Raw genomic sequence first — 18,065 nt, 5'->3', positions numbered from 1 at the left:
CTGGACAAATAGCTATCCAGGTTTATTCTAAACTTAAAAATTTAAAATATATTTTTATTTTTTTGAATTGTTTTGTTTTGCTGATGTAGCACTTGTGTGATGTGACAATCGTTAACGGTCATGTCGACAATTCCATTAGAATTTAATGGTCAACGCCAGTCAAAAGGTTGATTTAATTAATTTTATAAGTTTGAGGAGTTGCAAAAAGTTGAGAGAAATTTAATAATTTTTTTTTTGAAATTCTTCAAAATCATTTTATACTATTAAGCCCAAAAAAAAATATTAGTTGAATGCTTGGGAGAGAAAAAACATAGTTGTAATTTTATTTTTTTAGTAAGGACAAACTTGAAAATATAAAAATAGAGGAACGAAAAATTATAAAAAAAAATTCATGAAAAAGCATCTTAAATGGTGTAATAGGTATTATTAGGTTGATTTTCACAACCAAACAGTGGTCGGTGTTAATTAGTGTTTAAATATTTTGGATTCAAAATTTATATTAATTCCTTTAACGGGATGTTTATTTTTATTTTTTACTAATTAAAATAATCCGTTTACTTTTTTTTTATAAAAAAAATTAAATAATAGTTTGTAAATGGAGTGAAGTTATAATATTTTTAATTATTATTTTAATATCAAAATATAGATACAATTTTATCTATTTGAATTTATTTATTTATAATATGTCAAATTTTGTTTCCAACATATTACTAATTAAAAAATAATTGAATAAAACACGCGATTAACTTGTATATCGCATGAGAAAAAAACTAATTATAAGATAGATTATAATGTCAATACTCCTATCAAATAAGTTAATATTTCATTATAACGAGTGTGGGTTCAAGTCCCACCTTGCATAAATCATGTATGTGCTTTGTCCAAAGTTATTTTGGTTTAGGGTACATTATGTCTAAGTTGCGTAATGTAATGCTTATCTAGCAAAAAATTATTTAGAATAATGGTTAAAACTCTTATTTAACACTTAAATGGCACCGAGTTAAATCTTATCGTCCACCTTCCCACTAACACCAAGGGCACGTTTGGTTCGCTGTATTGGATTAGAGGCATAATGGAATAGAGGTGTAATAGCAAATCAACTGTTTGGTTGAATGTAATGGAATAGAGGCGTAATAGTAATCTTGTGTTTGGTTGAATGGAATAGAGGTATAATAGCATAATGAAAAAAACTAAAATGACTAGAATACCATTAGCAGAATTTTTTTAGGCAGATGATTATTGTTATTGTTATTAAATTTTAACAAGATTATTAATATAAATAATAAATAATTTAATCATATTTTAACATAATTATTATTAAATATAATTTAATAAAATTCTTAATATTAAATATTCTTACATGAATTTACTAAAATCATAATATATAATACTATAAAAATAATATATAATCTACTTTATTATTTTTAAACCACAATAATATTAATGTGCTAAAATATCATTAGTGAAACAAATAATTTAATTATTTTAATTAAACATATAATTTAATTAGTTTTATGCATTTAATTATTTTTATTTTAACAAATGCATTATTTAATAATTTGGATATTAAAAATAAAAAATATCCAAACAAAATGAGAAATTTTGACAGAAACTTAAGCATAAAGCATTGATATCTTGCTCAACAAACAAAACAAAAACAGCAAGATCTTTATGAATAAAAATGCTTAAGTAAAGACCAAATGAAGAAGAATTTTCTGAAAGGTTTCATTACATTTGAATGAAGGCACAATGCCATTACATATACCAAGCAATCAGCCGGTCAAAAATAAGAAAATGTTACCTAAACACATACCTAACTCCACTAAGTGGCTTAGTAACTTTTTGATAAACATTGCTTGTACACTTGGTAAAGCTGATTTATCAATCTATCAGCACCTAATTACATCAAGCATATCAACAACTTAGTTCATATCTAACCAAATAATAAAATATCTATTTGAAAGTAACAAAACAGCAGCATAAGCTTCAGCTGCAACTTGCATGGCTCGGACAGCTTGGTCTGCTTCTTGGTCTACATGCAAGCCAACTTCAACAATGTCTCAATGATCTCTGTTGTATTTTCATAATTTTTTTACAAGTTAGCAGTAAAAGGTTTGGTTATCTGGAGACGGTAATAATATATAGCAGAGTTGAAGGAATGATGTAATGAATTGAAACAAGGAACAATGCAGACTGTAAAAGGGTACATATAGGTTGCTTGAATTGGTGGATGTAAAGTCCTTATTTCCTTTAGTTAAGCTTATTAATTGAATTGGTGATTCAAAGATGCATGAATTTCTAACTAGCAGTCTGCTTGCCATCTCATTGGCAAACCTTTTATAAATAACTCTCTCGACAACTTCACAACTCATTTAAGAGATAAGGATAGTCCTCCCACATTTCAGACTCTTCTCATTCCTTCACAAAGGCTATCAAATGGATAAGCTTATACTCCTCATACTCTAGTTTTATAATTATATGTAACTTTAAAACAAAAACTTGATAATAAAATATAATTGTAAATTTTATAAATTTTATAATTATTCAGACCTTTTAAGCTGCTTTCCATCTTGCATAACACTTTTTCCAGATCCTAACACCATCATTAAAAAAAACACTATTGTTTTTCCTTGAACCAATAAACAACAATAACAAAAAAATCAAAATAAAAATAGCTATCATTCACCAAGATTAACAAGTTATTCCACAAACTAAAAGAACAAAGATAGGCATATTATGCGAGCAAAAAGAAAAAAAGAAGAAGCAAAATATGCTATAGTCTATAGGTACATTTCGACATAAAACTTGCTGCCATACTAAAATCCATATCAAATTAAATAACCTACAATTTAAACAATGACTTTGCTCTAATACTGGGAAATCACATCAATGCATATCAAGATACACACTAAACATACAAGAAGAAAGACATCTGATATTGAAATACCATCAATCTGCAAAGATGATCTCTTTACAATAAAGTCTCTATAGCTATTCATACAAGAATATGTATAACAACTTCGACTAACAGCTACTATTAACTCCTTAGCAGACTATAATGGATAGCAAATAGTTACAATTGAACCAATTGTATAACAGCTTCGACTAACAGCTACTCTTGACTAACAGCTACTGACTATCCTTAACAATGCAACAATGCTAAAACAGTGCGATCAATCTCAGGCATCCAATAAGAACCTTCAAATTTTGTCATACAAAGAAATACTAAGAACAACCCTCTACTTGGAGAAGCTAAATAACAATGAATCCAAAACAAAAAGAAAACTAAAACTAACAGATGCTCCCTTTTCAAAGAAAAAAAGAATAAACAATAGAAAATTGTATTCCATCTTAGTTAAGGTTATTCATTCAACCATCTGGGCTAAACCCAATTAGAAAAAGCAGAGAAACAACATTTACAAACTTTCCAGTTCCTTTTCCTTGGTTTTCAATACAACCAAACAGATATTTAACACGAGAAAGAAAAAATAATAAGAATTACCTGGAAAGATAAGAATTGAAACTGGTTGTCTTCTGGTTCAATTTTAGGGTATTTTATTAGCCCCTCTATTGATTCTTTTCATTTGGTTTCAACAAAATAAAAAAAAATTTCAAGGAACTACAACGAGAAATAAAGATAATGATAACATATATCCGATATTCATAACTCATCATGGATTCGACTGAAAAAATAACTAAACGAGCAGCAAAATTCAACGAAAACGATAAAGAAATAAACTGCTGATAGAAAGGTATTTGACTTACAGTTTTTGTGCGAAGCTGAGATTAATATTTTGGATTCGATCAAACAACAAAAATTTGGAGCTATAATGATACAAAAAGAAAAGAAAAGGTTGAGAAGGAGCAAATCGGTTGTAAAGAAAAAGAAAATAACACCATGTTTGGTTGGGTGTAATGGCTAATCCATTACACCCCGATTCGGTGGCCCCACCCAATACGCCGTTTGGTTCACCGTTTACCGAATCGGAGGTTTTGCTATTCCTTACCTATTCCCTCAGCAGCTGTAATAGGGATTCCTGGGTTTTAGTTTGTAATGGCTATTCATCGTTTTCTTCTTTAATTTTGAGATCAAAATAGCCTGCCTTCTTCTCCCAAAAAATTTCCCATCGATTTCATATCCTCAAATCAAGCCAAATCGATTCACCTTCACGTTTTCACATCTTCTTCCAGCCAAATCGATTCGCCTTCATCTTCTTCCAGCCAAAGGTATGCTGACAGCCAAAGGGCTTCACCATTCTTCCAGTTTCTTGCAGCGACTGAGAAACAGTAGCGGGAAAGGAGGTAATCTTTTTTGCCCTCATCAAGCTTCATCCTCTCCGACGTTTCCCTTCCATTGATTGCAGAGGTAATCTTTTTACTTCTCTTCTTCATTGATTTTTCCCTCTTACGTTTGGGAACTTAAAATCGATTTTTGCCCTCAGCTCCATCTTCTCATACGTTTTTGCTCTTCATTTTATCAGGACCCAAAAATTTCATCACTTTCACATATTTGACCTTCCAGCACCGCCGCCTGCGCCTCTACTACCAGTGAGAATACCTTGTCTCCTTTCCTTTAATTTCTACGCTTCAGATGTTTATCTATGTTTCCCGATTATCCTAAATTTTTGTGTTTTTAATTTATTTAGTTTAAAATTTCGATTTAGTGCATTCCATTGTTTGAAATTGAGTTAGAATTGTCTTCTAAAGGCTGAGACTGATCTAATTAGCTTTTCATCACCTGATCAAAAGAGCAAAATTCTCTGAGGGACAAGGTTTTAGTAACATAAAAGGAGAAAGAATGTTAAAAGTCCTGGCATGCATAGTCATATATCATTTAAGTTTCATCTTAGGCCCTAAAGAATGTTAGGTCCTCTGACATGCTAAACTATTTCCATTTGATCAACTAGCATAGATGAATATGCAAAGAAGCTTTCTTCTTTTATGCTAAATTATTTCCATTTGTCACCATGTGCATGGTTTATGCTAATATCTTTTATCTTTTAAGTATAATTTAAATCTAGGGCCTTAACGTAAGGTAAAGTGCCCTATTATTTGAGTAGTTTTGTTGCTGCTTCTGTTGTCATTTAAAAATATGATTTCCAAAGGCAAGTATTAATATGACCATGGTCCTCTCCTGCTATTGAATTGAAGAAATAAAAGAAAAAGGAAAGTTTGACTTATGAGGACAGAGCAGGGCAGATTCTTAGAGTAACCTTTGGGTATATGCTCATGAGGATTTGTGTTGAAATATTGCATTCTTTAAGTTTTTTGTTTTGTTTCTCCCATAGAGCTCTCTAATTGAATGATAGCTTGGTTTTGGCTGCAAAATGAATCAAGCTATGGATAGGCACGTTTAATATTAAAGAGGTTTGCACAAAAAGCAAATCCTATCAAGTCTATTTCATTTACTGTTAAACTAATTAAATACTATATCAAAGGGATCTTAAATTTCACCAATCTTCAGCCTTAGCGCATGAGAGTTTTGTTACTTTAAGTCAATGACAAGGTGTCCCTATATAGACAGATAAACTAATATAGGGCAGCAAAAGAAGAAAAACAAAATGTAATTGACTATAAAACCTGTTTAGATCTCCTTGGATGTCTCCTCTTTTTCAAATGCAGCTAAAATTTATTGTCAATATTTACATCATCTTCCTCTTTTATATTTTGCAGATAGAGCCAATCCCAAGAGGAAATCTGCCTCCTGGTTTTGATCCTATTGAAGGTTGCAAGCTTATCAGAAAGGAAAATGTATTATTTTCAAGATTTTCCCTTTTCTTTTTTTTCCTTTATTAAGCTGAGTGTGCACTACAATTTTAAAGCACAAGTTTGAATGAATTGCTTCTATTTTTCTTGTTTGTATTCATGTTACTTTGGTTATCCTTTGTTTTTCTTATCCTTTGTTATATTGTATCATAATTCAACATTATGTCGTTTATGTCGATTCAATATATGCCTTACATGTTCATTGTAAGACAGAATATGTTCCCCGTTTACTATTTGGTTTTGTTTGAAACATATTTGTACCATGGGGTTGCGACGAAGATTCTATTTTCGTGTTTAAACCGTTTGCAACAATGTTTTCATTAGAGCAAGTTTTCATGTCTGCTGATAGAGAACAATTTGTAATGCTTTCACTTGATGACTTGTTTACACCGTTGCTCGTACAAATCGTATATCGGTTTTATCTTATCATCTAGTATAGGTTTCAGCTTCTTCTATTGCAGCTTTCAGTTGCATGACCTTAGTCTAGGCCTATAGGGTTCTCACTTTGTGGCATATTAGGCATGTTTTTTTCAATAGGCTGTTAATTTTCGAACTCGGATGAAGTTGGAAGCTATGAAGCTTTCTACATGTTCACTATGACACTGCACTATGGTCAGTTAGAACCCAATTCTGCTTCTTTGCTTGCTTTATATGCAGCTTGAAATCGCAATCAAGTTTTTGTCGTAAAGTTGCACCATGTTCATTCTTGTAGAATCAAACCTCTGTTCAATAGGCCTAGATAATTATCCTTTGTTGCAATGTTAGTGTCTTAAGGTTTGGGTATATGCTATCTGGTTTGCTTATCCCATGCAAAAACATGGTCTTATTACATTTCGCAACATGGGATTCACATTCTGTTGCTTGTTCATGGATTATACTACCTATTTTTCAACCCGATTCTTATCATTTTTGTTCTTGCATCAATAATCAAATCAGTCTGTTAACATGCTCAGAACCCTTTCAATGCCACACTATGGGGTTGAAATTAATGCAGATGCAGATGCAGATGCAGTCCTGAAAATCGTGAAGATGCCCGAGTCTGAAAGACTCAAGATAGCTACAGCAGCAAGGAGAAGAGCTAGCAGATTTTCGGAGCAAAGATTTTACGATGATCTCAAAGCCGCAATCCGACCAATTATATGCGGTTCTTCCTAGTTATAGGATTGCATTAGAAGATCACACTGACATAGAAAACAATAGTTATACTTGTTCTTGTTTATTGGGGTTCTTCACCCTTTCGATCCAATCATTAGAAAAAGCTTAGTTTAGATTTGTCAACAAAATAGATATACTCTTAATTTTGATTTGAAAACATACTTGAAGGAATTGAGGATCATGTTTGGTTCATTGGATTGCTCATTCAATTACTGCCCTATTTTAAGATCATCATTTTATAATTTTTTTTAAATAGAGTAATTAAAAAGTAAATTTACTAATAATTTAATAATCTTGACCGTAATTTATTTATATTTAAAAATATTGTTTATAACATAAAGTATTGTTTAATATTAAAAACAATGGACTAATGTTAGAAAATGGTTTCAAAGGCACAAAATCAATATTATTATCGTACTAATATTGCAAACAATATTTAAATTTCTCTAAATTAAATGAAAAAATTAATATAAGAATATTGATTATTAAGAATTTTATTAAATTATATATTTTAATTAAAATATATTTAATAATAATTATGTTAAAATATGATTAAATTATTTATTATTGATATTAATAATCTTATTAAAATTTAATAACAATAACAATAATCATTTACCTAAACAAATTTCTGCTAAGGGTATTCTAGTCATTTTAGTTTTTTCCATTATGCTATTACACCTCTATTACATTCAACCAAACACAGGATTACTATTACGCCTCTATTCCATTACATTCAACCAAACAATTGATTTGCTATTACACCTCTATTCCATTACACCTCTATTCCATTACACCTCTAATCCAATACACCTCTAATCCAATACAGCGAACCAAACGTGCTCTAAAAGGTGAAGCCTGGGAGGGTAAAACAGGGAGGGTAAACTGAAGGATTGCCTAAACGGAGCAAAAGGGAGGTATTAGAAATCGGTGGATTTCACCGATTAGGTCAGTAATGGTTTAGCCCCGTAATAGCAATACATTAAACCAAACAACGGATTAGAGGCGTAATAAGTGGGGCCCACTGATTAGGGGTGTATTGGCATAGCCAATACTCCCAACCAAACATGCTCCAATTTGCTTGTGATTCTAATTCCATCAAATATGTTGTACTAGAATTTATTGCATTGGATGAAAAATCTATTTAGTTTTTTAATTAATTATACCAAACATCTTTAAATTATGACTCTTATTCTAAATTAATTTTCAAACTTTAAAACATTCTAGTTACATCCTCAAACTATTAATACTATATCAATAATGTCCTTCTATTACTAAAATCGTTAAATACGACGTTAGATCTTATGTAACATAATTCAAAATGAAAATTTTAAAGAAAAATGAATATTGTAAACATGGACATTGTGAATTTCTTGGTTTTAAGGTTTTCGAAGTTTTTGTAGAAATTATTGTTCACTCTTTCTTTTTTTTTTGTTTTTATTTTTAAAAGTTATGTGGCAATATTTTACTTTTCTTTAAAATTTTCATTTTAAATTCTGCCACAAAAATTTTAACATGCCATTTAATAGTTAAATTAACAGTTCCAGTAAGAGAATGACCTAATTAGAACATTTTGAAGTTTTGAGACTAATTTTGAATAAGGGTATAGTTTGGAAATGTTTGGTGCAATTAATTCTTAGTTTTTCTTTTTTAAATTAAAAAAAGACATAATAATAAATTTAAACCTCAATGTTTATATTTTTTAATTAATTTGGCCATTAACCTTTCAAAAAGAGTCAAATCATTTTTTTAACGAAAATAATGACTAAAACATTAATTATCTTGTATGACACATCAACAAATGATTTAATATTTATAAAAGTATTCAAAAAATAAAAAAATTATAAAAAGATCATAAAAATTCAAAAAATTAGTATGAAGTATAAATGGATTGTCATGCGAACTACCATATTTAAAATTTTAATATTTTAGTCAATATTTTTGTTAAAAAACAACAAATTGACTCTTTTTAAAAGGTTGAAAGTCAAATTCGATATTTTTTTAAATGATTGATGGTCAAATTTAACTAAAAAGAGATTAAAAGATATAAATATTAAAGGATAAATTTATGATTATGCCTTTAGAAAAAATAAAAGAATAGTTTTAGTAGCTAGTTAAAACATTTTTGATGGATGATATAAATTTAGAATGGACTAAATTAAAGTAAGAACAAAATTATATGGCAAATTATGAAAAAAAGTGAAAAGAAAAATAAAAACAATGAGTTCACCCCTGGCTTAGAAAAAACCTAATAAATCAAAATTGTTATAAGAGCCCCCGGAAGGCCGAAATTCTCGATCCCTAGCGAAAACCAAACCCTAGAAAAAGTCTCCCTTGCCTTGCCTTGCCTTAACTCTTTCACAGAAAAAGAAGTGTTGGAGGTTAAATATTGATTCCCCTTTCACTTTGCAAGAGAAAGGAGAAGACAACACCTAAAAAGGAAAAAAAGCACCAAAATGGACGCTATGAGGAAACAGCTCGATGTGCTGATGGGTGCCAATCGAAATGGCGATGTACGTGAAGTGAATCGCAAATACTACGATCGCGATGTTTGCCGTCTCTTTTTGTCTGGTCTTTGCCCTCACGAGCTCTTCCAATTAACGGTACTTCTATCAATATTTAGATATCGCTTCTTTGATTTCTTTTCGCTTTTTTATTTACTTGTTATCATGATTCTCTTTGTCTTGTCCAGCCCTAATCTCTGCTTTCATTATATGATTTTTTTTATTAAATTACAGCTTAGGGAGAGATCTATTTGATTTGTGGAGTGAGAGAGTAAGGTAGACGATGAATTTGAACTCTCTCAAAAAAAAAAAAACCTGAAGAGCTTGGGAAGTCTTTTGGTTTCTGTGAACATACGTTACAAGGAAAAAAAGGGAATCATTGTTCTACAAGTTCCATTAGGTCATTTTCACTAAGTTTTTGTTATGAAAGGAAATTGCGTTTGTTCACGGAAGCAATTATGCTTCTGAAAAATGAAATTTCTAGCTTCGAGTTTTTTTGAATAGGAAAAATGCATGATTTTACTTTTATATTGAATGATTGTGTTGAGTTATCTCATTTTTACTTGTTATAAACTGAATGTGAATATTCTTTTTTTTTCTTTTCTTTTTGCTTTTAATAACTTTTGAGGAAGTGAATAAAAACTAGATTGCCAAAGTAATTACCGAAAGGAGCATTACTACTGGTAGCTAGGGAATAGATCTGAGTAATACAGGAAATCTAAAGAAAACGAGAAAAACAGTGATGATAGGTAGTATTTGTTGTTAGTAGAAAAAGAAAGGGAAAACTTAATGCAAATTCTCTGTTCCTAAGTTTTATTTTACTTAAGATGTCTAGGAAGAATAAAGGATTTTGACTATACTATTTTAATTTGTCATTGGTTGGTGACATGGAAAACAAATACTCAACGATAAGCATATTATGGTATTTGCAATTTTTTTTTTCTTTTTCTAATTTAATTCTTTTTTTCTCATGGTATCTATTGATACAAATACTTCTGTTTGAGGAGAGGATTTTGGTTAAATCATTTACTGCTAAAGATGCTGTATGTGTTTAGTTACATGGTAGATCAATGATGGACCATCTTTATTAAGGTTTTGAGTTTGATTGTTGAATGCTAGGTTTTAGAAATACACCAGATAGTGGTTTCTGAACCTTTTTCTTTTTCCTGTCTGAAGTTCTTATGCGTTTTTACACTACTGATGACTTTCTGTTTCTCATCTTGGTTCAGAAAATGGATATGGGACCATGCCCAAAGGTCCACTCTTTACAGCTGAGGAAAGAGTATCCTTGCTAAGTCTTATTGCTGGCAACTATTGTTGCATTGTGACTTCAACATTGTTATTAATGTTTGACTTGTACTCCTCTTGCGACCTGCGGTATGTCAGTAGGTACTATGTAGTGGTCAATTTGAAAATAGCTGTCAGCTAGGTTTCTCAGACTTCGGTGCAAGGCTTGGATGTGGTTATGTTTTATTTTTTTGTGAGTTTTGCCATATATTTACAGGATCACATAATTCTAGCTGTCTCTAGCTTGACCTTTGAAGTACTTGAAAATGTTCTCAATATGCGTATGCTAGAAGAAAAGGCGAGTCAGAGAGACATGCTTACAGACTACTGGCTGATGGTGTATCATTATTCTATCTAGAAGTAAGGTGTAGGGGTGTATATTTGGTTGCTTAACTCTTCCTAGATATGAAGAAGCCAAGTCAAAAGGTGTTGATAATTATGACAGAGAATTAGAAGATGCCATTGATAGACTCATTGTCGAGTGTGATAGGAAAATTGGCAGAGCTCTACGGCGTCTTGAAGATGAGGATGCCAAAGCTGCTATTGCTATATCAGTTTCTGAGGTTACACAGGTAAGGCCAATTAAGTTGATTCACTTTCATTAGTTTTATTTGAGGTCATTTGTTTTTTCTTTTTCTTATTTGGATTTTGCAAATTTTGAAATTACAGACACCTGAAATTCTTGAGCTGTCGAAGCAGATAAAGGAGAAACTGAAAGAAGCTGATCAACATGGTAATGAATTTTGAGCTGGCATGCGAATTATTCCTTTATGTTTTAGCTTTAAGGTGCTAGTAACTCATAGATGGGATGCTGTCTAAAACCGCAAACCCAACCAGGGATGATTTAGATGGATACTTTAGGATTAAATATTTATGGATGAATTTGGTGAAAGATGTGGCATTTTTTAGTCTCCATATAGTCTACACTCTACATATTTGGTAAATCATCTAGATCACTCATTTTGAAAGGCAGATTTATTGATTGTAATAGATAAGAAAGTCCTCTTTTGGTAAAGAGGACAAACATTTTGAACCTCAAGTGTTTCTAATGTCCTTATTCTGCACTCATGAAATTTTGGAGTAAAATACATTGAAAGTTTTTGTTTTTGCTATTTCTATAAAGGAGTGTGGACTATCCACACTTTATCTGTAATTATGATTGTAATGGAACCCTTTATAAAATCCCCACTTATACATGATTGCTTGCAAGTCTTTTAGGAAATTTCATACATGTTTACTTTTACCATATAGATCTTGAAGGCAAGACAGATCTTAAGATTCGAGCACTGGAAGAAGTAGAAGAGCTTAGAACTACAAGAGCAGACAAGCAGGTATACCATAGCTTTTGGAGGTTTAGAAGTTAAAATGAAAATATTAGTCCCATGATGCAGTATTCTTGATTTAGCTGTGGTGAAAATTTTGCAATCTTGATTCTGTGATAACCTTTTGGCTCTTTAACATGTGAAATTTTCTTATTGTGATAGTCAATATTACTTTTGGATGCATTCAATAAAGATAGAGCATCGCTGCCTCAACCCCTGCCAAATCCACCGCCATTGGCACCTTTGCCTGTAGCTGCACCTGATCCTCATATCCAGGAGATGATAAACGAGAAGCTAAAGAAAGCAGAAGATCTTGGTAAAGTATACTGCTTAATGATGCTTCAGCTTAACAAACTTGAGCTTGTATGTTAGTGAATTGATATGCAAGTTATCGATCAATGGCATTCCTCACTCCTCAAGCTAGCCGTTTTTGATATTAATAGTTTTGCTATTTATTGCTTTTGGTCTGTGAGCTTTTTTGTTATGGTTACAAAGATATGTCAAAATGTTAATAGTTATTAAATAACTAAACAGCCCCCCTCCATCCCCCCCCCCAAAATAACCACCTAGCCACCCCATTGATGACTTAGATTCAGGATATATTCTTTGAGGTCAGGACTATGTTATTTTTAATTTTAGTAATTTATGGATATTAGTAACACTGTTATTTTGCTTTATTTTACTTAATTGTATATCTCTTTTTATCTTTATCGTTTAGGTGAGAAGGGAATGGTGGATGAAGCACAAAAAGCTCTGGAAGAGGCTGAAGCTCTTAAGAAGGTTTCCAATTTCTTAGTTTTGGCTTATTCTTTTCTTTGAATTTTGTCCTATACTTGTTACTTCAGTTTTTGTCATCCTTAACTCTTCTAGGAAAAAAACCTTTTCTGTTTCTTTTTTATCTTTTTTGTTTCCTTCCTTTTAGGCAATTTATGGGTTTTTAAAAAAATTCTTATAATGCTTTTTTCTGTTCAGCTGCCTGCTAGACAGGAGCCTGTTCTGGACTCCTCAAAGTACACAGCCGCTGATGTCCGCATTGTAAGTCTGTTTTCTTTTCTTAACCAAACAATTAAAGTGCCTAAAGTAAACCAAGGCTACAAGTTTAGACTGAAAATGAAAAACTAAAGCACTGAAAATGAGAATTGGAAGGGTTGTGCTGTTTGAAACAGCACACAACTTAAGGTGAAGTTTAGTATGAGAGACTTAGTCTTGTGCATCTTGCCTATGTTTGTAAATCAACAATGCACATGCAAGCTCAGACTTCCTGAAATTAGTTTAATGCTTTTGCTATAAGCAGCTTATAATCCATACAGATAAAGTTATAAAATTTAGAGTTTGGCATGAATTATGAGAGCTTTCTGCTGCTGCTTGTTTTCATGAGCTTAACATTTTAAAGGTAGATCTATGCATGTTGGAATGATTTTTGAGCTTGGCGCTGTGTGCGTTTGTGGACAAATTACAGGTTTCCTGTTACCATTATTCAGTGTTATTGTTTCGTTCATTGGCTAATTTGATTTATGAGCTACTTAGATAAATTATATGAAGCCGTAACGTGCTTTTGGGCCCTAGGAATTTAGGATATTATAAGTTCATGGAAAGTTGCTTTACACAATTCTTTTCAGTTTATGGTTCAATTTTTAAAGTTCATTGTTGGTTTTTTTCATTTGCTGATCTGATCTGACCTTTACTAATTAATCCTTTGAATTGCAATTTTTTCAGACTGATCAAAAGCTTCGTGTTTGTGACATTTGTGGAGCATTTTTAAGTGTTTATGATAGGTAAATCTTGAATGTTAATTCCTGTTGTTTTGGCTTGTTTTGTGGGCTTAAAAAAATCAGCATGTGGGGTTTCAAGTGTTTCAGCTTTTGACCCGACTATTATACCTCGATACCAGCAGGCTTTTGGGCCCAGTTTTACGAGGATTACTTTTGCAGCTACATAATGTGCGTCTTTTTTTTTTCTGTTTTACATGCTTGTAGATCATGCTATTGCTAGATAATAAATTATGCGGAAGCTATAATAACTTGTCTGTTGTATATTTCAATCTTCTTGGTGAAGTATTTTACTTTTCCTTTATCCTTTCAGTGACCGGCGTTTAGCTGATCATTTTGGAGGCAAGCTTCATTTAGGTTACATGCAAATCCGTGATAAACTAGCAGAGCTTCAGGTAAGACAATTTATTTTCTCTCTAGTGTCTTAGCTCTGTGTGTGTGTGTGTTTTTTTTCAATAAATACTGAGTAAGGGATTGCCAAGATGTCTGATTTGCTAGTTCACTTGCAACTTCTGATCTGAGGAACTGTTGTATTTGACTTCCTCAGATGGAAGTTAATGCTTTTGCCTACTGATTTGAAGGAATAAATCAAATAGATGCAGTTGTGCTTAGTAGGATAGATCTATTCTTTTATGCATCTTGTGTTGAGACATCCTTAAGTTGGTATGTGAATATGTTGGTTCAGGTGCTGGTATAATGTTACACATTCTTCTATACCGATTCTCAGTTAGTGAGCCATCTGTGAGTTTTTCTTATCTCGGAGTGAATAATACCCTTCCATTTTCTAATCTTTGTGGTTATAAGCTAGATGCTGAACTCTGTAAAACAGTATTTTTTTCATGGATTCACCTGTGCATATTGGGCTTTGACATGCATTAGATTTGAGCACACAATGCTCCTGGTCTAAGGGAACAATTAATATACTAAAGAAAAAGAGTGGAGAAGTAGATGGAGAAGAAACCTGTCTTCTACAAATCAAAGCACAACTCTTTGCTTATCTCACTGTCTTGGACTACCGAAAATGAAACATGAGCTGCAAAAATAATCTAGAATTGCATGTGCCACATATTTGCACTTTGTCATCATATGATCAAGTTAATGCTGGTTTAGTTCTGTTCCTTTTTACTACTAAGAAAACAGATGGTGTGTGCATGGGCACTGATTATATGAGGTATTTGAGCAGGGCTTTTCTGTTCTGCTTTGCTATCTCTTGTTTAATGGTTTTAAGACTTTAAGGCTTACTTTCTTATGCCTAGCCTTAGAAGTTTTACCTTAATAGTCCTTGTGGCAAGTGCATAAAATATTGAGTGGCATTTTATGTTATTCGAAAAATGGTTTCAGTAGCACTTTGTTGGTAACTATTTTTGTCAGGAAGAGAGAAACAAGAGCCGCAAACTTGATCGATATGATGACAGAAGGTAAGCTGTACCCGTTTTTTTTTTTTTTGCTTGTTTTGTCTCTTATTTGGGAAAGGGGACTGCGAGATGGTTCAGTTTCTTCCATAATTCTCTAATATTTCTAATTACTGAGGGAAGATCAAAGGAACGGAGTAGGGATCGTGAAAGAGAGCCCAGTCGGGATCGTGATCGAGGAGAGAGCTGTGATCGAGGGAGGGATCATGATCGTAGGAGCAGGGATCAGGACAGGTATCATGAACGAGATCGTGGATATGATCGGGACCGGGAGAGAGATTATGAGCGCTCACGCAGTTATGATTCAAGAAGTCGTCGTAGGTCACGTTCTCGGTCTAGGGAACATTCTAGGGATTATGATCGGCACAGGTACCTGCTTCTGCATGGGTCTTGATTTCCTTTTATTTTCAGGCATGATGGGACTTGAAGGATTTTAAAACAATTAACCGGTTCATGAAGTTAATATAGAATGCATAGCCACAAGGGGGTTGGCTTTGTGGTTCTAGAACTTCAGATTATGATATAGCTTAGCGTTTTGATAATTACCCTACTCATCTCTTTTAGGCATGGCTGAAGTTCTTTTTTTTTGAGAGATCCGAAATAATATATTAGTATATTTCTTTAAAAACAATGTTTGAATTTTTCAGGCGTGATCGCTACTAGGATGGATGATGGTTGCAATCAAAGTGGATGGATAATGAAATGATGTTCTTGTTTAGGTCGGTGATGAAATCATGTAGGATTGTTGTGTTGGTTTTATGCAAAGTAGGATTCATTTGGGGGTGGAGTTTGGCAGTTTTCTGGTGTTTTTTGCTGGATGTATTGACTTTGACTTGACTGCTTCAAAGATTTCTCTGTTGCTTAAATATCTGGGAGAGGTACGTTTTAGTGTTTTAACAACATTTATTTCTCACTAATCATCCGCTGCAGTGACATCTCCAAGTGATCAATTACTGAGCAATGCTATTAACAACACCCTCCTTTTCTCCCACGATATTAAATGATATTTTTGGAAATTAGCTGCCAGCCCTAATCCCTAAAAACACTTCTCTAGGACTGGATTTTAAAGGATCGTTTTTCTTTCTTTGATGGAATGGTATTAGCAGCCAGCACTTTACAATAACCTTTACTACACTGGAATATGTGATCATTTGTCGGTGACGAAACCTATTTAAAATTTTATGGTTTTTCTTCTTAAAAAAGAAATTTAACGTTGTAGGTGATTTCCTGCACTAAAAAGGATTCTCTTATGGGTAAATTATTAAAATAGTTTTTGTTTATTTTAAGTTACATTTTAATCATTTATGTTTTAATTACTTGTGTTATTTGTCGTTAATAGTGTAACGGTAAGTTGACGTAACACACTGAATCATTATTTTAAACAAACTTTTAAGTTAATTATATAATTGGTATTTTTATTTTTTTTGAGCAAGTTTTTTTATGCTCTTTAAACTTTTTTTCTTTATATTCCTCTCATTTGCTTCTCCTTTTTGATCTCCTCCTTTTTTTGTTTCTTTTAATGTTGTTTTTTTTACGTTTTTCATTTTTTAAAATTTTTTATGTTTATGAAAAAAAAAAACAAGTTGAAATTAAAATAAAATTTGCGTTGTATATTTTCACCACCACAATAACAAACTCTCATCATCTATTATCGTTTTAACAAATTAATTTGGATCTTTCAATAATTTTGTCTACAAATTTGTCTTACTTGAAGATTTTGCTAGTCGTGATTTATGGTAGTCTACTCTTAACAAAGTTTTCTAAGCTCGTTCCCTCAACCCTCATGATTACCTTATTTACCTTATAATATTTTTATTTTTTTTGAAATTACATTATTTCACGGATTCTTCAGATGAGCTTTACATTCTCAATGAGTAAAATGACCATCATATGAAACTTATCCTTAACTTTACCTAAATCGGATTGGTTCCATGCTCCCTTTTTTTGATTCATCCATGTTCGACTTTCAATCAAGCTTGCCTAAGAATATCTAAGAAGGTTTAGATCAATTTTATCATTTGTTTAATTTTATTCGACAGAAAAAAAGAAAAAAGAACAAAAAAGGAATAATCTACACAATTTTGTAAAAATCTAGAATTGGAAAAAAATTGTTTTGAATATAAATAATTCAATTTATGTTTAGATTTAATTAAAGGTATGGTTTTTTATATTGATTAGTTAGATCCAATTTTAGTTTAAAATTTAGGTTATAGTCAAATCGAGATTTGGTTAAGAATTAAAGGTATTTGGTTTTAAGTGAAATTTAATCTAGGAATCATGTGAAAGAAAGAACTTGGTTGATTTGGTGGGAAAATATTATATTTTTGCAATAAAGAATATGAGAAGAGAGAAAAATAAATGGGAAGAAGAAAAGGAAAATAAATAAGTAAAAAGTATAAGGAAAAAAATTTAAATTGTTCAAAAAAAAGTATAAGGATTAGTTTTAACAAATGGAAAATATAATACGTTAAAAAGAAAAAAATTTAAATTGTTTAAAAAAAGTATAAGGATTAATTTTAACAAATGAAAAATATAATATATTAAAAGAAGTTAAGAAGGGAGGAAAACAGAGGGAGAAGAATAAGAAAATGAAAAAAAAAATTAAAAGAACATAAAAGAAAAAAATTGCTTAAAACAAAAAAAAAAGGATTAATTGTAGAATTTAACCTAAAATTTTTATTTGAAATAATAATTTAACTTGTTACGTTAGTTTACCGTTACACCGTTAAAACAATTAACGGCTCAATGACTAAAATATTATAACATAATAGTATAAGTGACTAAAATATAATATTTTAAATATAAAAAATATATCTTAAGATAAATTAAAGTGACTAATTTTTAATAGTT

The 18,065-nt window shown here is 31.5% G+C and overlaps 1 protein-coding gene and 1 long non-coding RNA gene across 3 annotated transcripts; both read left to right on the top strand.

Moving 5' to 3' along the window:
- Positions 1–4,272: 4,272 nt before the first annotated feature.
- Positions 4,273–6,267, top strand: LOC107921974 (uncharacterized). Its single transcript, XR_001691165.2, has 3 exons — positions 4,273–4,366; positions 4,482–4,548; positions 5,674–6,267. It is a non-coding gene; the product is annotated as an uncharacterized lncRNA (long non-coding RNA).
- A 2,819-nt stretch (positions 6,268–9,086) lies between these two features.
- Positions 9,087–16,081, top strand: LOC107949509 (putative RNA-binding protein Luc7-like 1). Of its 2 annotated transcripts, XM_016884172.2 has the most exons (13): positions 9,087–9,524; positions 10,655–10,707; positions 11,116–11,284; positions 11,382–11,445; positions 11,964–12,043; positions 12,197–12,350; positions 12,753–12,814; positions 13,007–13,069; positions 13,751–13,809; positions 14,117–14,198; positions 15,175–15,221; positions 15,339–15,584; positions 15,863–16,081. In XM_016884172.2, the coding sequence occupies exons 1-13, from the start codon at positions 9,378–9,380 to the stop codon at positions 15,876–15,878; spliced, it is 1,242 nt and encodes a 413-aa protein (XP_016739661.1). In that variant the 5' UTR covers positions 9,087–9,377; the 3' UTR covers positions 15,879–16,081. The 2 variants fall into 2 exon arrangements, with proteins under 2 accessions (XP_016739661.1, XP_040945888.1); XM_041089954.1 differs by lacking the exons at positions 15,339–15,584; positions 15,863–16,081 and adding an exon at positions 14,489–14,544 and having other exon boundaries at positions 9,120–9,524; positions 15,175–15,217.
- The last annotated feature ends 1,984 nt before the right edge of the window (positions 16,082–18,065 follow it).

The sequence above is a fragment of the Gossypium hirsutum genome, chromosome D03 (genome assembly GCF_007990345.1).
Source record: "Gossypium hirsutum isolate 1008001.06 chromosome D03, Gossypium_hirsutum_v2.1, whole genome shotgun sequence".
NCBI lineage: Eukaryota > Viridiplantae > Streptophyta > Magnoliopsida > Malvales > Malvaceae > Gossypium > Gossypium hirsutum.
Note: the sequence above shows the minus strand (reverse complement) of the source record. Positions and strands in the feature narration are given on the sequence as shown.